The 21915-nt window shown below is 38.5% G+C and overlaps 1 protein-coding gene across 2 annotated transcripts in view; it reads left to right on the top strand.

Moving 5' to 3' along the window:
• The window catches only part of LOC135773382 (latent-transforming growth factor beta-binding protein 4-like), a 52924-nt gene extending 31296 nt beyond the window's left edge, over positions 1–21628 (top strand). For both annotated transcript variants that reach the window (XM_065282931.2, XM_065282930.2), the window contains 30 exons: positions 4110–4274; positions 4723–5001; positions 5084–5191; positions 5751–5879; positions 6145–6270; positions 6666–6785; positions 7703–7822; positions 8916–9035; positions 9266–9385; positions 9484–9603; positions 9699–9818; positions 10182–10301; positions 10448–10567; positions 12098–12217; positions 12310–12429; positions 13743–13868; positions 14126–14251; positions 15411–15533; positions 16481–16612; positions 16683–16808; positions 17039–17182; positions 17912–18166; positions 18252–18323; positions 18418–18546; positions 18761–18904; positions 19005–19157; positions 19238–19517; positions 19671–19924; positions 20011–20160; positions 20830–21628. In XM_065282931.2, coding sequence (XP_065139003.1) covers positions 4110–4274; positions 4723–5001; positions 5084–5191; positions 5751–5879; positions 6145–6270; positions 6666–6785; positions 7703–7822; positions 8916–9035; positions 9266–9385; positions 9484–9603; positions 9699–9818; positions 10182–10301; positions 10448–10567; positions 12098–12217; positions 12310–12429; positions 13743–13868; positions 14126–14251; positions 15411–15533; positions 16481–16612; positions 16683–16808; positions 17039–17182; positions 17912–18166; positions 18252–18323; positions 18418–18546; positions 18761–18904; positions 19005–19157; positions 19238–19517; positions 19671–19924; positions 20011–20160; positions 20830–20966 — 4358 coding nt within the window. In that variant the 3' untranslated portion in view covers positions 20967–21628. The remainder of the gene's footprint in view (positions 1–4109; positions 4275–4722; positions 5002–5083; positions 5192–5750; positions 5880–6144; positions 6271–6665; positions 6786–7702; positions 7823–8915; positions 9036–9265; positions 9386–9483; positions 9604–9698; positions 9819–10181; positions 10302–10447; positions 10568–12097; positions 12218–12309; positions 12430–13742; positions 13869–14125; positions 14252–15410; positions 15534–16480; positions 16613–16682; positions 16809–17038; positions 17183–17911; positions 18167–18251; positions 18324–18417; positions 18547–18760; positions 18905–19004; positions 19158–19237; positions 19518–19670; positions 19925–20010; positions 20161–20829) is intronic.
• Positions 21629–21915: the final 287 nt, after the last annotated feature.

Raw genomic sequence — 21915 nt, 5'->3', positions numbered from 1 at the left:
TTTAGACTCTGAGCGCATGTATATGTGTGTCAGTCAGACTTCAGGTAAGTTTTCTTAATGTGTGTGTAAGATATGTGTAAGTCTTTGCACATTAATGCCGTGATTGCTCAAGCCGATCCGTTTGTCATTTTCAGTGGCTCTGTGGCTGATTATTGTATGCCTGGCTCTACTTTAAACCATGTTTGTGCTTCTAATCCAATTAAAAGTGAAAAAACTGTGGAGAATGATGTATGTGTGATATTAATAACAAAGATATTTAATTCCACAGGACTGTTTTGTTAATTGAATTGAATTAGAATGAATTAAATTCATTAGAGTAGATATAACATACGTAACTTGCCAAACCAGTTAGGGTGTCTCTATTAGTCTGAGCTTAATATCATGAAAAAGTTCAGCAAATAAATATATAAATAAATAAAAATCTGTCATTATTTAATCACTATCAAGACTATCTTAACAAATAGGATTTTTGGCAGAATGTCCGGTGATGTTAATGTGCAAGGGTTGTTTAATTCAAACCATACTCATACTTGTGAGTCGTGAGATAAAAAGTACTGGTTTGTCTTTGACAGCCCTCGTTTACTTAATATATACAATAGCATTTTATGAAGAACAGACCGTTTATCTTCACAGAAAATTTGGACAATTTTAATTTGTGCTTGCGCAATTGGCTTGTGAAGATGCGTCTTACTACATTTGACCTCAGTGATTCTGAACATCATTGATACTTTTTGGAGTAAATAATATGATATGTTTTTAAACGCACTTAAGCTGAGGCCTACTAAAAGAATAAAAAAAAAAATTACGAAATAATTGATGACATTGAATTATTCGAAAATATTTTCAAATCATTCAAAGGACCGGAGTCAATCATTCTGCATATAACACGTTTTGCTAAAACATTGCTCCGGTTGTTATTTAAAGACATTTGACAGGTTAGGTGTGCGTTTATCGAATTTAATGCATACCTGTGAAACATTTCTCAACCAATCAGAATAAAGCATTTAACAATCCCGTTTTAAGTTATAATCTCATGGCCATAAATGTCAGAATCTTTGGATACTACACTGTCAAATTTTTTTTAAAGGGGTCACAGTTGTCCAATAAAGTATATATATATACAGTGGCAAGAAAAAGTATGTGAACCCCTAGGAATAAACTGGTTTTCTGCTTGCCATAACATGTGATCTAATCCTCATCTACTGTAGGTCACAACAATAGACAAACACAATGTGCATAAGGTGACAACACACAAATAATTCTAGTTTCTTGTGTCTTTTTTGAGAACCCCCATTAAACATTCACAGTGCTGGAGGAAAATGTAAGTGAACCCTTGGATTTAACAGCTTGTTGAGCCTCATTTGGCCGTAAATACTTCAAGCAAGCGCTTTCAGTAGTTCTGAATCAGACCTGCGCATCGTTCAGAAGAAATTTTTGCTCATTCCCCTTTACAAAACCTTTAACTCAGACACATTTGTAGGATGTCTGGTGTGAACTGCTCTCTTGAGGTCATTCCACAGGTTCCACATGCTTAAGGTCATTGTCCTGTTGCATCAACTAACTTCTACTGAGCTTCAACTGGCGGACAGCCACCCTGACATTATCCTGGAGGATTTTTTTTAACTTAGTAATTAATTTTACCCTCGATGATGGCAAGTGGTCCAGGCCATGATGCGCCATAACATTTTTCCCAAAAAATTCAACTTTTGTTTCATCAATCCATAAAATATTTTCCCAGTAGCACTGGGGTTTGCCAAGGTGCTCTTTTGCAAACTTCAGGCTCACAGCAATGTTTTTCGGGAGAGCAGCGGCTTCCTCCGTGGTGTACTGTCATAGACTCCGTGCCTGTCCAAAGACTTGCGTATGGTAGACTCAGGAACAGAGCTGTGTGCCCGTTCCAATGATGTCTTCAAGCCTTTAGCTGTTACTCGTGGGTTCTTCTTTACTTCATTGAGTATTCTGCATGGTGTCTTAGGAGTCATCTTGACTGTGCACCCACTTCTAGGAAGGGTAGCTACAGTATTAAACTGTTTCCATTTATAGACAATTTGTCTAAGTGTAGACTGATGGAGGTCTAAACATTTTGAGATTGTTTTGTATCCCTTTTCAGCCTTATGGAGTGCAACATCTCTTGATCAGATATCTTTATTAGAGCATGGTCTTAAGGACAGCAATCTTGAAATGTGTGAGTGTCTCAATATCAATCAAAGTTGCACTAAACCACACATTTAAACTCATTTTATTAATTGGACTCCAGTTTGCCAGCTTCTGACAAAAAAAAGCTTTCAATAAAGTAATTAGTCCATGGGCTCACTTACATTTTCCTCCAGCACTGTGAATGTTTAATGGGTGTTTTCAAAAAAGACACAAGAAACTGGAATTATTTATGTCTTGTGAGCTTATGCACATCGTGTTTGTTTATTGTTGTGACCTAGATGAGGATCAGATAAAATTTTATGGCAAATCACTGTAGAAAACCAGTTCATTCCTAGGGGTTCACATACTTTTTCTTGGCACATACATACTTATATATATATATATATAAGGAATATATATGTGTGTGTGTGTGTGTGTGTGTGTGTGTGTGTGTGTATTTATTTGGTACCTTTGAGGTACTAATATGCACTCTTTCATACAAAGATGCACCTCTGAGATACTAAATGACATCTTTATGTGCAAATGTGTACTTTTTGAAAGGGTACTGCCCCAGTGAAAGATAGGGACCATTTTTCTGACAGTGTATCATGAATGTATGACTCTTGATTATTATTATAAAAAAAGAATGACCCAGCTGTACTCGCAGCACAATTAGAACATAGATATGGGCGTAAGTAATGATGTAATGATGTAAAACACCTGACAATGAGATCATTGGTTTGCAACTGTATAAAGAAGGGCAGTTTTATATAAAATGGTCGGATGATCTCCAGACATCTCAGTTTTTTAGTTGTGAACAATAAAGTTTGATTGGTATATGGAACACTTTTCCCTTAGAGACTTCCAAAAACTTAGACAATAATCACAGAATTCTACTTTAAAACATTTCCTGCCAGCCTTTATTTTTTAAGAAGTTGGCCTTGAGGGTTTTGGTGATTTTTACAAAAGTTTCACAAAATGCCTTCCAGGAAAATGTTCTTCTATAAATATATAAACATACAAATATATCAAACAAAAGAACAGACTCTGCTTTCAAACAAACATAGAAAAAAAACACATTTCAAGCTATCATCCGTTGTTCTCTTTTTATAACTTCTTAAAGGTGCAGTGTGTAATTTTTAAAAGGATCTCTTGACAGAAATGCAAAATAATAATCAAAACTATATTATCAGGGGTGTATAAAGACCTTTCATAATGAATCGTTGTGTGTTTATTACCTTAGAATAAGACGTTTTTATCTACATACACCGAGGGTCCCCTTACATGGAGTCACCATTTTGGGCCACCATGTTTTTACAGAAGCCCTAAACGGACAACACATTTTTTAACTAAGTTGTCCCCGACGTGTTTGTCCGGTGGCGGCTACCGTAGCTTCTCTATGTGTTTCAAAAGCGAGGGATGAGCATTGGACAGAGCTGTTGGTTGCAATTCGCAACCTCACCTCTAGATGCTACTAAAATTTACACACTGCACCTTTAAATATGGGAAGGTTTCTTTAAAAATACCACATTTTGAGCAAAAAGCTGAAATAATTGCATTTTTGTAAAGGAATTTTGTTAGAGATCAGATTGAGAACAAGTATCAAAACATACACGGAGTTTAAAATTTGTAAAATTCGTTTTAGCTTCAGTTTTTTATACAACTGAGTAAGAGCGCCATCTAGTGCATAATAGCAGAATTATAGATTACCGTAAAAACTCGTCAGCAAAGCTTCATTGGCAGGGTAATGTTTTCTATTAATTGACGAGATAATACATTCAAATTATACAAAGGAGCAGATTTAATACTAATCTCTATTAAAACAGCTTTAAAGGAATGTATCTGGAGCTGCATGTATGTTCCCGCATGTTTAGATCTGTGTTGCTTTAAAAAGTACAGTACATATGGTCTGCAATTCAATTTTGTAATCTGTCAGTCATAAGTATTATTCCACACTTATTTTCTCCTCACAGCACAGGTGGTGATATCTGAAGTGAAGGACCAATGTTTCCGAATCGTAAATCAGGCCTCCTGTTCTCTACCCATCTTGAGGAACATCACCAAGCAAATCTGCTGCTGTAGTCGAGTTGGTAAAGCCTGGGGGAAGAAGTGCGAGCTGTGTCCTTACTTCGGCTCAGGTAAGAAACGTTTCGGATTCACAAATCACACAGTATGGACGTTTGTGGAATGCATTTGTCCTTCCTATAAATTCCACTGGAATGAACATCTTTGGTGCAGAGGAAGAGTGGATAAAGATGAATAATAGGACTGAGGACATTATTTAGTACAGAAGAATTTCAAACAGCATGAATTGGTTAAGCACAAATGTTTTAACTGTTCCTCAAGGATGTCTTCCCACCCGCACATCAGCATTATTTCTTTGAAAATATCTGGCGAGATACCAGAAGAGTCAATATTTACCGTGCAATTTGTCTGTCTTCTTTCACATAACACTTGGGTTTCAAAACCAGTTAAGTTTGTTGTGTTGTCCCTGTTGACCGTTCCAGATAACTCAAGGTTTCTGGCACAACAAATGCTGTTTATAGACTTAATTCTCTGATTTTCACTTGAGCATTGTGTCCAAAGATGCTTTTAAAGAGATCTGTCCTGCTGGACCGGGGTACCATTATTCTGCGTCAGCCATCAAGTTTAATCAGAGGCTAGCTGAGATGCTCGATACTGGTGGGCCCCCTCTGGTCTCTGAGAATGGACGCTCATCCGCGCATGAGGTGGGACTCCGACCTGCTGGGCCGGAAAGCACGCAAACCATTAGAGTCAATCAACCTCAACCAAGACCGTTCCAACCTGTAATCCGCCCTGGGAGCGGCGCCACGGCAACCAGCCAGCCAACCAGAGTGATCTCCAGTGAGTGACAGCATTTCTAATCGAAATTCTACAGATGCGCATTTATTTGCGTTAGTTGTGAGTTAAATCTGATTGTTTTCAGCTTTTGTCCGGACCTACACCAGCCGGCCTTCTGTTAACAGACAGCCGATATCTCCAGCAAGACCACTCCCTGTGCCAGTGACGGCCCGCCCACCTCCACCTAGGCAAGGTATGGTGACCATTCTGATGACCTGTCATACTTGAAAGTTATTGCAGAAAAGAAATCTTCGTTCATGTGCCCTTCATACAAACATTTTTGCGACGCGGTGTGACGTAAATGATTTTCACAATTAATCTTTTCTTTTAGTAATGCAGATGTTGAGTATAATGAAGTAAATGTGATTCATACGTTGTTTAAAGGACGTTCTTAATATTTGGCTTTAAGCTGAAAGGTAAAATTACTGGCTATTCAGCTCTAGCAGAAACTCAAACAGAAAAATTTATCCGAACGTTACGGCGACTGGACAAACACAAAGACTCCGTTGTTTAAGAAATTGCCAGCACGCCAGGAAAATTCACCGGTCGGCAGAATGATGCCAATTTTATATCAGCATTTAAAAATGTAAAGCTGGAGAAAGCTTTGTAAATGTTCTCATTTTTACGTGCCTACAAATATACGCTTCAATAAAAACAGTTTGGAGAAGGATGAATAAGCGTCAAGAGCTCAGCATCTGAGATGTTGAACGGATGTTATTTGAAACCGGTTATTGTTGTGTGCTTCCCACCAGACGTACGAGTTTGTGAATCAAGACCTCAGGTGTGTGGACCGGGTACCTGCCATGACCTGCCAGGTGGCAGACATACCTGTTTTTGCAAGCCTGGGTATATATTCAATCCGCAGCAAGCTCGCTGCCAAGGTATGAATCTGTGTTATTGCGTGAGATTAATAGAAATACACAACGGTGTTATTTATATGATTTTAAAAGCAATTTTTATAGCAACCCTTGCAGATTGAAATAACTAGTTAAACTTTCTGAACATGCCTTCCAAATGCAGATCTTAGATGTTTCATCCAAACTAAATTTCCCACTATGTTTACTCTCTTCATGACTCTGCGATATTTGGCATTATTCAAGGATTCCTCTTTGTCTTTCTCCTCTTTCTCTCCACAAACACACACAGATATAAACGAGTGCGTGTTGACAACCAGGCCATGCTCTGCAGGACAGTGTGAGAACACAGAGGGAAGTTTCATCTGTACGTGTCCATCAGGATACCAGACCAACTCACAGAAGACCCAATGCATCGGTCAGACATGCTTGATTTTTCATTTTATTAAGATTATGGTAAATTTGTCTGTATTGAATTTGCTTAGGAAATGTTCTTAAACGATTATGGACTTGTGGTAATGTTACAATGCGAATAATGCTTGTGACCCAGTCTGTTATTCTTAAGTCTTAAGTTATTTTTTCATCAAAATCATCCTACATAATAAAGAATGTTCTGTAAAAAATATAACCTTGATATTTGTAATATTGACTGAGTAAGATCATGTAAAAGATTGAAATCAAACTTTGATGCTAGTGATCTCCCCATTAGATTATGAGACTTTAACCTATATTTTACAGACAGGGTCACAATTATATATTAATTGAGATCAATTGTTATAATTAATAAATTAATAAATATATAAAATGTCACAGATGTTGATGAGTGCCGTCAGGTGCCTAACCCTTGTATTAATGGCCGCTGTGAGAACACACTTGGCAGCTTCAGATGTGTGTGCAGACTTGGATACAAGCTAGAGGGAAATAGCTGTTTAGGTAAGTAATTAATTCCTATAATGGTTACATTTAGATCAGAGTTAGAAAAAAAATATTTTCTAATAAAAACAATTTTTTTTCATTTCAAAAATGTTCTTTATTACAGAGCCCCTAAGGGGACATGGAGCAAAAATTAAATAAAGTTTAGTTTCATGTGCTCACTTGAAACTTTCATGTGCTCACACGAAACATTCATGTGCAGAATTTTTTTTTAAAGTTTAGTTTCGCGTGCTTACATAAACCTATTGAGTGCTCACGTGAACCTATCGCGTGCTCACGTGAACCTACAGTATCACGCGCGCACGTGAAAGTAAAAGTTTCACTTGCAAGCGCAATAATTTCACGTCAGCGCGCAATAGTTTCACGTGACCACGCAAAACAAAACTTTAAAAAAATTCTGCACATGAAGGTTTTGCGTGAGCACATGAAAGTTTCACGTGAGCACATGAAACTAAACTTTAGATTTTTTTACTCCAATGTCACCTTAGGGGCTCGGTACTTTATATAGTGAGACAGGGTTTTTTTTAACTTTTTGTCAACCAAACCCTCTTGACCAAAATTATTTACTTGAAATACACCCTGAGATTTTAAGTAAACATTTTTTTTAATGTAATAGGCTAGCACATTTGTATGTTTAAGTTAAATATATATTGCAAGTAATAAAAAAATCCATTATAATAAAATAATAAATTATATATATATATATATATATATATATATATATAATTTATTATTTTATTATAATGGATTTTTTTTATTACTTGCAAACCCCCTGGAATCCCCATTGGTTTGCGAATCCGAAACCCTGTCTTTAGATGTATTATCAGGACATGACAGTGCACTGCATAACAAGACAGTATATTCAGTTATGTCACCTAAAAGCATACAATTATATGTCGTGTTTTGTTTATTCTTAGACATAGATGAGTGTGTTGATCCTCTTCGCTGTCCTGGTCAGGAATGTTTAAACTCTCAGGGCTCATTCAGATGTGTTTCCTGTAAGCCTGGCTTTGACTTACTCAACGGACAGTGTTCAGGTATGGCACGTCACAGTTGAACAATAATTAAAGAGCATCAATGGTCAGATTGACGATTTTACATTTCCTTTGGTGTATTAGTACATGTTAAAAGTAAACAACACTGTTTTTCAATATTTTACTTTGTTCTTACCTCAACTTAGACAAATTAATACATCCCTATCTTTTTTCTATGCTTTTCAACTTTAAATCTTTGTACAGCGCTTCGCAAATGTGTTAGCATGTAGCACAGACCCATTCATTCCTATGGCTCCAAACAGGCATGAATTTAGAAGCCACCAAACACTTCCATGTTTTCCCTATTTAAAGACTGTTACATGAGTAGTTACATGAGTAAGTATAAAGAAACAAAATAAAACTTTTGTTTGGAGCCATAGGAATGAATGGGGCTAGGCTTAATGCTAACACATTCAAGAAGCGCTGTACAAAAATCAAAAGTGCACGCATTGAAAAAAGACAGGTATGTATGAATTCATCTAAGTTGAGGTAAAAACATAGTAAAATATTGAAAAAAGGTGGTATTTTCCTTTAACAATATGCAGAAGGTACAAACCCCAAAGTAAACGATGACGTGAGTTATCGTCTCCAACGTAAATCTCTTTTCTTGGACTACAACGAACACATGGATTGTAGGCAACAGTTTACTTCCTGGGATTGGTGATGTAGATAAGACCGACATTATCATAATTCCTCCCGCCTGGACTCACAGACTATAAATGAACTCCTGTTAGCATTGCATTGTGAGCAAATCTTTCAAACATGGTAAGGAGCGTCACATTTCCAGCTGACGTCACAGGTATTCAGGACAATCACAACGTACACATTAACTGGCCAATCAGGGAAAGTTTTGTACAAAATCTGTGCGTTTCAGAAAGACAGGGACATCTGGAGCTACAAATATGTGCAGTATATGGAAAAAAATTTTTTTACCATAAGCCACGCAAACACATTGTATTATCAAAAATACATAAAATAACTTGTTTTTTTTTTTTGCAATGACATATGTGCTCTTTAATGAACATTTAATTTATAGTATTGTAGACGTATTTGTTGTGAAGACAGGGTGAAGTAGTAGAGTTTATTTCTGTTTCAGATATTGATGAATGTCGTCGCACCCCGTCCCCCTGCGCAGAAGGCCGTTGTGAGAATACACCAGGCAGCTATAGGTGCTCGTGTCGAATAGGATACAGATTCCAGGGCAACACTTGTGTGGGTAAGAAAACATCAATCATAAAGAGTTTGATTTGGTTAGGACTTAAGCCTATAGTCCCAGACTAAATGCATGTTTGAGCTGTCTTAACTGAAAACAGCTTTCCCTGTCTTATGTTCTCCCTTGGTCTAGGGGTTAGGGAGGATAACAAGGTTTTGGTGAAGAGAGAGACATCTGGCTCTTCGTAAATGTACTAAACCACAATTGTGTGTGTGTGTGGTTTATGTGTACAGATGTAGATGAGTGTCAGGACCCATTGCAGTGTCCCGGTCAGGAGTGTGTGAACTCTCAGGGTTCGTACAAGTGTGTGTCGTGCAGACCTGGATTCGGCCTCATCAACCGAAGGTGCTCAGGTAACAACACCCATATACAAGCTCTCAAACCACCAGAGGATGAAGTTGTGTCCCTATAATACAGAACACTGATAACAGTTCATTATTTATCTGTTTAGATATTGATGAATGTCGTCAGACACCGTCTCCTTGCTCTAACGGTCTGTGTGAGAATACACTTGGCAGTTTCAGGTGTACGTGCAGAACAGGATACAGACAGCAGGGCGGCACCTGCTTAGGTACAGTTAAACTAATAATAAAAATGCAGTGACAAGTTTTGTGATTTGTGTCTCATGAATGTATTTGTTTGTTTGAACATGTACGCCCGTTTCAGATGTGAATGAGTGTGAAGATCCAGCTCAATGTCCTGGTCAGGAGTGTGTGAACTCTCAAGGTTCCTATAGGTGTGTTTCCTGCAGGCCTGGATTTAGTCTTAGAAATGGAGCGTGTGCAGGTATCTAATATTACTCTCAAATTTTAAAGACTGAAAAAATTCACCATTAAGGTGGTATTATGGTATAATAATGTTTATTATTTTAATAATAATTACAATATTTATAATATAATGTAATGTAATGTAATATAATAATATAATAAAAAATATATATAATAATTATTATTTAATTATGAGATTTTGAGCATCAAAGTTTGATTTTAATCATTGATTTCACTTTAATTCCAATCTGAAATTAAGAATTTAATTTTCAATACTGACCTAATACCATACAGATTTTGGCGGTAACTATTTATTTTTTTATTTGTTTATTGCATTTCGGAACCAAACTCTTTAAATGTAGTGTTTAAAAATATATCTCAGATATCGATGAGTGCCGCCAGACTCCTACACTGTGTGTTGACGGACGCTGTGAGAATACTGCAGGAAGCTACAGATGTCTGTGTCAACCTGGCTTCAGACTGGATGGAAACAAATGCAAAGGTATAGCAACCAGTGCATGGCATAACCATCAGTGCTTTTATATTAAGTAACACCTTCTTAAACTCAACATTTTATAAGTTTTGCACTTATAGGTTATATAAAGTAGCCCAGGTCATAAAATAATGAAGTGTCTTTCTCCGCTCCAGATGTGAACGAGTGTGAAAATGTACTACAGTGCCCAGGGAAAGAGTGTGTGAACTCCATCGGCTCCTTCAGTTGCGTGTCCTGCCAGCCGGGCTTCGAGGTTCTTAATGGCCAATGTCAAGGTAGCACTTCGGTTTTTAATAAATATGTGACCCTGGGTGTGAAAACCCAGCTAGAGTCATTTTTTAAGACGTGGGGCCCTATCTTGCACCCAGCGCAATTGACTTTGTCAGTGACGCATGTATCATTTGTATTTTGCACCGGCGCACAGCGGGTTTTTCCCTCCACAGACGCACGTCGGCAAACTAGGGAATGAACTTGCTCTCCCTGGGCGGTTCAGCGCAAAAAAAGAGGCGTGTTCCGGCGCAAACCATCCCTGATGCTATTTTGCAGTTTCAAAAAACAATTGCGCCACTGACCAGAAAAAAAACGTTTAAAGTCAGTGGCGCGTTGCGCGTGGTTTATTATGCTATTTTAAGGGCGCATGCTTGACCATAATGTATAGCGTGCACAACGCGCACACACTTTGCTTATCTAATCTACACAGATGCAACAGTTATTTTTGCAAATCATAAATTGTTACAATAAAAAATATTAATACACGAGATAAGGGAAATCATTGTGGTGAACATTGTGGTGATAGTTTTTATTTATTGTGTGGCTGCGTTAAAAAATTCTCATGCAAATAACGATTAAAATATTTTCATAAGTTTGTTGTGTGGCTGTATTATTTTATGTAATTAATAATTTAAATGTTTTCATAAGAAACCTTAATGTATATGAACTTGATTTGTTAGTGTACTTTGGGGTTGGATCTTGCTTGCGTTTCTTGGGTCCGATTTCAAAGCCCAAAACCCTTTCAGCAGTGAGGGTGGACGCAGCGATGATGCTGGCGTCAGGTCCTGAGGCAGATTCACCTCCCGTTACACGGCGTGCCCAATTTATGCTGGCAAGCTTGGGATTCCCCCGTCTCCTGACATCATTGTAGCGCTTGGCGCAACGTCCTGGGGATGCCAGCTGATGAGACTGAGGCTATTTCCTCTCACGCCTGTTTCACCTACGCTGATTTGGGCGGGTTTCTCTCATCCCCATACAAAACAACTTCTCTGTCTTTGACTGCTCTTACAAGAACGTCGGTCTCCTCGGCTGTGAACCGCTCCTGGCGTGCGCCTGGTAAATCCGTCATAATAATAGCAACCCGCCACGGAACTTGCGCCCTTGCGTTTAAAGGGAATGTTGGATAGCGTTCTGATTGGTTTATTTGACGTTACGCCCAAACCACACCTATGAATAATGAACCTACTTCAGACCAACCCCTTATTGATTTGCGCCCGGCGCAAGAGTTATTTCTCACGCCAGGAAAATAGCAACAGCGCCCAAGATCCGCCCACAAACTCACTTGCGCGTTGCGCTTCGCACTTGCGTTTCAGATCGTTAAAATAGGGCCCATTATGTAAGAACATATAACCTTGATATCTTTAATATTGACTAATGTCACGTCTAAGATTGTAATCAATGTTGAATTATACTTCTCTAATCTCATATTTAGATTATTAGATTATAGCCTGGATTTCACAGACAGGGTTACGTATTTTGCAGTCACTTCACTTTGGCTAACATATGCCTGCTTTATCTCACTTGTCTTTTTTCAGACATAGACGAATGTGTTCGAAATCCCTCACGCTGCACAAACGGCGAGTGTAAAAATACTCCAGGCAGCTACAGATGTATTTGTTCTCTAGGCTTTCAACTAAAGGACGGTACCTGCACTGGTAAGAGAGCATGCTGGGTCATTAGATCATCATGCCATTTCTTCCATCTCATTTATCGGTGTTGACACAAGCTCTACGTGTCTCTTTATTAGACATAGACGAATGTTTGGATCCACTCCAGTGTCCCGGTCAGCAGTGCTTGAATTCTCTGGGCTCGTACCGTTGCGTTCGTTGCAGAGATGGGCATAGCATGCAAAACGGACGCTGTACAGGTTAGTCGAACCCTAAAACCGAAAACACAGACCACAGGCGTTTCCGACATCTGGGTCTATAAAACCACAATGACACTTTAAATCTTTGTAAATAGTTTTTGCGAATGCTTCTTGGAGCAACTCTATATATTGTGGATCTTTCAAATCCTCTTCAAGGTTATTTGAGTATAAACAGCTGCTGCTTTAGAATAAATGATGTACTGGAGAAAGTTGGCTTTGGCAGACCAAAGACATCTAATGTGTCAGTACAGAGCTTCATTCCTCCAGGGAATATCTTTCTTACCTCAATTCGCTCTTCCTTCCGCTGTCTCTGAGATGAGGACAGGGGTGTTTAAGGCAGCATGTGGTCCGCAGATGGCAGAACTCAAATCTCAGCCACATGTTTGAGCACAATTATCTATTTCCACGTAATGTTACTGTTTGAATCACGAGGGCGGTGAGATAAAGCGAAAGAGCAAAGTAAAGGTGGTGGGGTCGGGGGAGTGTGGAAAGGATAGACTCGAAACATCTGTCTGAAAGATCTGTCATCTGTCTCCTTTAAAGATAGCTATACTTATAAACAACCCACTATGGAATCTTCTTAGTGTTGCGATGTCTATTTTGACATTTTAACTCTTTCCGCGCCAGCGTTTAAAAAAAAGTTGCCAGCCAGTGCCAACATTTGTTAATTTTCACAAACGTTTAATGCATTCCAGAAAATGTCCAAAATCTTCTTATTAAAATATTTAAGGGGGGCAGACTTACAAAAAGAAAAGTATTTTATAAATATAGTTCACCCATGGGTTGTTACAAACGTTTAATGCATTCCAGAAAATGTTCTTCTTTAAATATATAAACATACAGTATATCAATTTATACCATGGTTACCACAAACATTGCTCTGGTGCCTATTTTTAAGACATTTGACAAGTTAGGTGTGCGGTTATCTGAAATTAATGCATTCCCACGGAGATTTGCGACAGACCCAGAGATCAGCTGAATGGATTTCAAAACTCTATGGGAGCTGGAAAATTAGCATATTTTCAAAAAAGGTGGAACGTCCCTTTTAAGATAGTAAGACTAAGCCTATATCACTATGGTCAGTCAGATATTTCTGTCTATTTCTGCCTTGTACAGACAACTTTGTACATTATAAGTGCTTCAAAGGCACATTTGTATCAAATATGCATATACATACATGCACTTAAATGGTACATATTAGAACCTTTTAAAAGGGTACCATCCCGGTGACAGCTTTTGTACATAAGGGTCTTCACATTAATACATGCTTAACATTAAAGACTTTAACGTAGCTTGTTTGTTATTCTTTTCAGACATTGATGAATGTGCGAGCGCTCAGATTTGTGGATCACAGAGCTTGTGTGTGAATACAGACGGGTCCTATCGCTGTGACTGTCTGCCAGGATACAGAGCAGCTGGTGCCAGACGCCAATGCAGAGGTCAGCGAGCAGTTAACTTTACATCAGCCCTCATTCAATTTATTATACACAGTTTCAGGAATTTTTCACACTTAAATTTGTTAACCCAGGGTCAAGCCTAACCCAGAGCAAATGATTATAAACATAATAATCTAGTCTTTATGGTCATTAATATTTTTTATGAATATTTTATGAGGTAGGAAGAGAGGACATTTATGAGTGGCTGTTTCATATCAGAAGTCAGTGCGTGATTTAATTCTCCTGTTATTCTCTTTCAGACATTAATGAGTGTCTCGAAGGAGATTTCTGCTTTCCAAGAGGAGAGTGTGTGAACACGGATGGCTCTTATAAGTGCGTTTGCGCGCAAGGCTACAAGACCGGCGTCAACTCGACATCCTGCCAAGGTACACGAGACGTACTGCATATATAATGCAACACAAGGTTATACTGCCATCTATCAGAAAATGTGCAGCATGTGTGTTGCGATTGTCCTCAGATATCTCAGACTATGGATTTGTGGATTTTTCAGTCACAAAGGAGTTGTTTTTATCCTAGAATGCATGAACGAAAAACCTACATGAATGCATAAAGCTGGTCAAAATGACCCATATTGGATTTATAAATAGGTGTCTTATTAATTAAACAATTACTGTAAAAGAACTTATATTAATGCTTATTTTATTCTTCTTCCTCGAATATGCACATTACAAAATATTAAATTTTTTTGTTATTTTTTTAAGTCACAACATAATTCCTTTAGCTTAATTTGTGTTGTTCCATTGTTTTCATAAGTTTTTATTTATTATTTTAAAATGTGGAAAGCAAAATATGAGTTAGTGACCCTACATTTTGAAAAAGTACTTAAAATGTAAGGTTAAAGCAAACCAGGTTAAATTCGACATTAAACTAAATGTGTGATTAATTTCTTAATTTTTCCTATTGTAACATAAATGAATGAAACACACAGATAAATCTTTAAAAACAACACTACACTATTGCATAAAAAATAAGAAAGGTCAATTTTGTCTTCATGGTTACTTTAAAGTGTGAGTTAAAGGTGGGGTGTATGATTTTTGAAAAAAAAACACTTTGGAAAAGGGAGTTGGGCCGTCACACACTTGTAGCCAATCAGCATTAAGGGACATGTCTGCTAAGTTGCCTGGGTTGCATATGTGTGAGGCGGGTCTATCAAAAGAAGGTCCAGATTCTATTGGGGTAGGGGCGTGTTTGTTTAGGTGATTTCAAATGTCCACATTGGCTTTCAGAGATCATGCACCCCGCCTTTAATGATGATAAGTTTCAATTTTTAGTACTAGAAAGGTACAAAAGTTGACACTGGGATGGTACATTTTAAAAATACCAGTATGTACCTCTAAGGTACCCACCTTGTACCTTTTTCTGAGAGTGTAACTTCTTTAAAAAGGTGCTGTTTTCTTACACCTTTGCCAACTATGCAGCAGTTTTAACAGACTAAAATTCTAATAGTAGATTTATGCATGGCTGAATCGTGCAGAATTACTTTTGTTTAGAAAGATGTCATACTTTGCATGCGTGTGTTATTAGATGACGATGAGTGTGCACGAGAGGGAGTTTGCCAGGACGGCCGCTGTATCAATACTGAGGGATCATTCCAGTGCCACTGCCGAACCGGATTCACCACCAACCCCGAGAAAACAGCCTGCCTGGGTACAAACATACATACACATGCAAAATTCAGAAAGGGTTTAGAGTTCAACTGCAATAATTTAACACTTTTCCCGCCATTGACAAATGATCTAGTCAATTAAGAGAAAACGCTTCCCTGCCAATGACGAGTTTTTACGACAATCCATATTTACACTATTATCTGCTAGGTGGCGCTCTTACCCAGTGCTGAAGCATACACTGATTTAAAAACAGTAAAAACTCTGTGTATGTTTTGATCATCGCTCTGAATCTGATCTCTATATAAAGTACTTTACAAAAATGCAATTATATCTAAAATTTGGTATTTTGAAGAAACCTATCTATATTTAAGAGTGATAAAAATAAAACAAATGAACAAAATATTTTTTGAAAGCAGATGGTCTTTTCTTTCATTTGATATATTGTATGTTTATATATTTAAAGAAGAAATCTTTCTGGAAGGCATTCAACTTTTTTTAGAATCATAAAAAGCTGGCGCTGGCTGGCAACTTTTTATAAAAATGTGATTTGTTTTGGGGGGGGGGTTAGCCCAGGGTATTACAAATTGTATTGGAATGACATAAAGAGGAATTTGCAATTTAAGAAACTAAAAAAATTATTCATAGAATAGTCAATGGATGAATTGTATCAGTGCAACACAAATTATGCTCCAAAATATAAATAATTAACTAATTCAATATCATTTGATGGCACCCGACTTCCATATTAGTAAAAGTCAATGGGTGCCGTCGACTGTGTGTTCAACATTATTTACAGTTTCAAAATATCATCTTTTTTCATGTTAAAAATCCATTTCTAACATTAATGATCATCTAACATTTTTTTAAATTTCCTTTATACTGTGTGAAGTCTATAATAACATGTCTGAATCTGATCTGAATTGTTCTTGCAACAATTTAAAAGTCTCACAAAGATAAGTTTGCTTACTCAAGCTGTTTCCCCCACAGATGTGAATGAGTGTTTGGACTCGGTGGGGGCCGTGTGTGGATCCCAGCGCTGTGAGAACACCATTGGCTCTTTCCGCTGTATAACATCCTGTGAGCCTGGATACCACATCACAGCAACAGGAGAGTGTGTGGGTAAGATATAGAGCGCCTAAACAAATGGCACAAAATAAACAAATAAAAAAACGAATTGTTTCTCACGCAGACATCAACGAGTGTGCCAATGAGACGGTGTGTGGAGACCATGCCTTCTGTCGGAATCTGATTGGCACATATCAGTGCCTCTGCGACCAGGGTTATGAGTCTACAGGTGAATCGCAGGCGTGTATTGGTAAGTTATGTGCATAGAGACTCAGTGCTGCCCAACAATTCAATTCACATTTATTTGTACACAATTTTAAATCCATATCAGTCACAAATCAGATTGAAGATAGTTTAGTGTGGTCCAGAGTAGGCATCACCTGTCATCTTTCCACGTACGTGGTCATCTGATGAAGGCAGGACAGGTCCAGGTGGGACTTAGTGCACAGTATTCGTCTAAATGAATGTTTTTTTCTCCAGACATTAATGAGTGTGAGACGATGCAGGGCGTGTGTGGCTCCGCCCGCTGCTGGAATGTGGGAGGATCTTTCACATGCGAATGTGAGAACGAACTGGAGGAGTTTGACCTGCATGCAAGGCAGTGTGTAAACAGAGCGAAGCCAGGTAAATACACATTGTCACACGAACACAAGACTTATCTTAAAGGGAACATTTCACAAGACTTTTTTAAGATGCCAAATAAATCTTTGGTGTCCCCAGAGTGCATATTTGAAGTTTTAGCTCAAAATATCCTATAGATAATTTATTATAACATGTTAACATTGCCACTTTGTGAGCGTGAGTAAAAATGTGCCGTTTTTGGGTGTGTCCTTTAAAATGAGTTGATCTCTGCACTAAATGGCAGTGTTGTGGTTGGATAGTACAGATTAAAGGGCGGTATTAACCCCTTCTGACATCACAAGGGGAGCCACATTTCAATAAACTATTTTTTCACATGCTTGCAGAGAATGGTTTATCAAAACTAAGTTACTGGGTTGATCTTTTTCACATTTTCTAGGTTGATAGAAGCACTGGGGACCCAATTATAGCACTTAAACCTGAAAAAAGGCAAATTTTTATGAATTGTCCCCTTTAAGCAGGAAGATGATCACTGTTCCAGTGCTACCCTCTTGTGTTTAAGAGAAGAAGTTGCTTTGGGTTGTTTTTTTTTATTTTTCCCTTTGTGGTCCGTGTATAACGTTTGTTTTTATTACTAATTTTTATTACCAGAAAAAAAATGTTAAACTTTAGTGCATATATCTAACCGTCACCATCAACTTCAGCCATTTTACCATAACCAATATGTTAAAATGTAAGCAGGTGTTATTGGAGTTTCTGTGTGTGAATTTACAGCAAGTCGTCCAGGACAGCCAGGCGGTGGTTCTTCTACCTCAGCTGGTCATGGATCGGCGGGTTCTTCTGGGTCAGGATCTGCTTCTCTTCCCAAAGCTCGTCCCGGAGAACTGAGAGAGTGTTACTACGGTATCTCAGACTCATACTCGTGTAAGATATTGTCTCAAAACAGCACACAACAGGAGTGCTGCTGTACCGCTGGCCAGGGTTGGGGTCTCCGCTGCCAGTACGACATCTGCCCTGAAGCTGGAACAGGTGAAAAAATATTCAAGCTTTTTAGAGATTTGTCACACCTTATGCCTCTCATAACCTCTAACCATTAATAACTCTTGCCATTTAGCTGAATTCCAGTCTCTGTGTCCCAATGGAAGGGGGTATGTTACTACAGAAACAGGAGCGTTCAACTACAAGGGTAAAACATAATGTTCACACATACTCCGTATGCTCTCATAAATCTGCACAAAATTCTAATTCATTCAAATCTCTGTGTGTTGACCCCTGAACAGATGTGGATGAGTGTAAGCTGTTTGATACAGAGGTGTGTAAAGGTGGCGTGTGTGTCAACAACATTCCTGGCTATGCTTGTTACTGCACCAGTGGATACTACTATGACACAGAGGCGCTGGAATGTATCGGTCAGCATTCAAAACATTCCCAAAACTCATTACTTGACCCTACAATCTGTTAATATGCCAGTCTGCATTATGTGAAATTTGGTAGATGTGATTAAAAAATTGTTACTGTAGTTAAACCATATAAACCATATTATGTCTATATACAGTTATAGTTATTTGTGTGAATGGAGTCTAATATGTGTTTTTCTATTTATTTCTGTGTCTCTTTCTTTAGATAATGATGAATGTCATAGTGAAGATTCGTGTACTGGTGGATTATGTGTAAATACATTGGGATCATTTTACTGTACATGTGAGCCCCCCCTAGTGCTGGATGACACACAGCGCAGCTGCATCAATGCAACTGGTTTAACTGCAGGTATATGAATACACCAAATTAATTTTAGACCCCTACCCTAAAAATTCGTTTTTTATTGCCGATGCACTAATAATTTTTTTTTTAAATGTTACTTGTATAGATGACAGCTTGAATTTCTGTTGGCGCCATGTCACGGCAAGTCTTGTGTGTCAGAGCCCTCTGTTGGGAGTTCAGCTGAGCTTCACCGAGTGTTGTTGTTTGTATGGTGAGGCCTGGGGTATGCAGTGCGCCCTCTGTCCCCGCAGAGATGAAGGTACACACATGATCGGTTCTTTTCTTCTCATGATTCTTTACACTATCGTAATGCTGTTAATGTCTTTTACTCCTGATCAGTGGCCCATGAGGCTTTATGTACTGAGTTTGGTCCACCTCCGTATTCTCCTCGTTATTATGAGCGGTACGGCCCAGAGACTCTTCCCGGGAGAGAAGGATACAGTCCGCCTTACGGCCCCCCTGAGTTTCCCGAAACCTTTCCTGGACGCTCGGATTACAACCCTACTGATTATGGTGACTACGGCACTTATAGGGGAGGGGACAGGAGGTCTGGGCTGAGAAGTAGACCGCCGACTTCATACGGACCCCCAGACCCCCCGTATAGACGCCCAGGTTTAGGGTAAGCATTCATTCTCTTTTGATTAATTCTCTTAGTTACTGTACTCACACCATAAGCCAATCAAATTATTTTTTACTTATATCGATCATAAATGACTTATAACCATAAACTGTAAAAAAAACGTATTGATCACAGAGTGCTATTTATTTCCAGCGGAAGTCACTATTATGGGGAGGACGATTACGAAACCGCCCCTGGCCCTCCCTTCGGAATCCCGGATCCTCGCAGCGAGCGAGGGTTCGAGTCACGACCCCTCCCATCCCGGGCAGACGGGATGCCACTGAGTCTGGCCCCCCTCCCGGAGAATTCCCCGTACGCTGAGAGTGAGGGAGAGGAGACCTGGAGAGCCCCGCCCCCATTCCCAATCCAACCTGACAGACGGGAGGGACCCCGGAGAGCCTATGACCGTGAGTAAAAACACAGAGCACAGTTTTAATGTTTAAGGATGGGATTTTCGTTTCATTGTGATTACTGATATGTAATCGTGTTTTAGGGAGATATGAACCATACGGAAGTCTGAGTTCAGAGGAGTGTGGAATTCTTCAGGGTTGTGAGAATGGCCGCTGTATCCGAGTGGATGAAGGTTACACCTGTGACTGTTACGACGGCTACCATCTCGACATCACCACCATGACATGCATAGGTATGGCTTTAATGTGTTTCTCTCTCCCATCCAGGTATTGTAATAGACTCAAAACAGAGCTGTGAGGGCTTTTTGGCTTTGTTTGCTAGAGATAGGAGCCCTTATCGGTAGCCCGACTGGTAGAGCATAATGCTTACAACGCCATGCGTTCAAATCCCAAGTGACAAAATGAATACAGTAGTTTGGATCAATTTTCATTGTTTTAGATAGAAGCATCTGTGAAGTGAATGCAGTGCAGTACATGGCTTGTCCACTAGGGGGTGCTTTAACAATATTATGACTTAAAGGTGCAGTGTGTAAATTTCAGCAGCATCTAGCACTGAGATTGTAAATTGCCGCCAACGGCTCAGTTCACAGAAACGCATAGAGAAGCTACGGTAGCCCCCACAGGACAAACATGTCATTGTTGGAGACAACTTAGTAAAAAAAGGTTGTCCATTAAGGGTTTCTGTAGATACATGGCGGCACAAAATGGCGACTTCCATGTAAGGGGACCCTCTGTGTATGTGGATAAAAACGTCTCATTCTAGGGTAATAAAAACATAACGGTTCATTATGAAAGGTTCACTGATAATATAGTTTTGTATATTATATTGCATTTCTGTCAAGAATTCCTTCCAAAAGTTACACACTGCACCTTTAAACCATATGCTTATGTGATTTTTGTAGATGTGGATGAGTGTGAGGAAGAAGAAACAACAGACTGTATTAACGGTCGGTGTGTAAACACAGAAGGCTCGTACAGGTGCGTGTGTCTCAGGGGATTCATCATGTCACGAAGACCCAACTACTGCATTCCTGCTTGAACACAAACCCAACAAAACACATTTATCTAAAACTGGACTGTCAATAATCTGTCAGACTAGAGTTTATTATACGGATCGGTAGTAATTGTTTTTTCCAAAGTGAGGTAAAGTGTTTATTACTTTACAATATTTGTGTGTATCAAAAAGCCCAATACTGCAGCTTTATACATTACACACACACATGAAAGACTCAGATACTGTTGTATTCAACATAAAAATGATGTTTTAGAATACCAGTACTATATAAACTAGAAGCGCTTTGAACTAGTTAAATCTATATTGTTTACTTAAATGTCATATTTATGTACACATTTCAATGAAGGCAATTTCACATATACTATGTCAAATGTAAATGTATTTACATGATTTTTACTTTTTTTTTTGTTTTACAACTTTGGTCTTATAAAAGTCTGAGAAAAGAAAATCTCACCATGTTATTATTTGATACTGTAAACATTCTTATTTTCTGCCATTTGTTTCCTTTCGTCTGTTTCAACTAGTCTCGTTGCAAATCTTTTTTTTATGTAACATAAATGCACTGTATTTGTGGAGGAAATGCAGTTGTGTGAGTTTTCATGCAACTACTATTGTACATTTTTTTTAAAGACGTCTTCGATGTTTGTTACAGTGCATATTTGTATGTATGTTTTTGATATCTTCTACTTTGATATCTTCTAAAAAACAACGGAAAAATATATTTGCACACATTCTATTGTATTGCATGTTTGTTCTGTCTTTATTCATTGCAGAGGCGTCATGCACATTTTTGAGCCAAATGGATTTGGATGCATGCAACCTCTAAATCAAAGAAGCGTCCGTTAATCTGTACTTGTGTTTATATCTGTTTAATATGCACTTATTATCAGTTCTGTGCTGCATCCTTTTCACTTTTCAGATTTTTTTAGATAGGGTTTTGATCGTTTTACTATATTCGCAACAGTGCAGTCGC

The sequence above is a fragment of the Paramisgurnus dabryanus genome, chromosome 9, assembly GCF_030506205.2.
Source record: "Paramisgurnus dabryanus chromosome 9, PD_genome_1.1, whole genome shotgun sequence".
Classification (NCBI taxonomy): domain Eukaryota; kingdom Metazoa; phylum Chordata; class Actinopteri; order Cypriniformes; family Cobitidae; genus Paramisgurnus; species Paramisgurnus dabryanus.
This window is presented reverse-complemented; position numbering and strand designations above follow the sequence as displayed.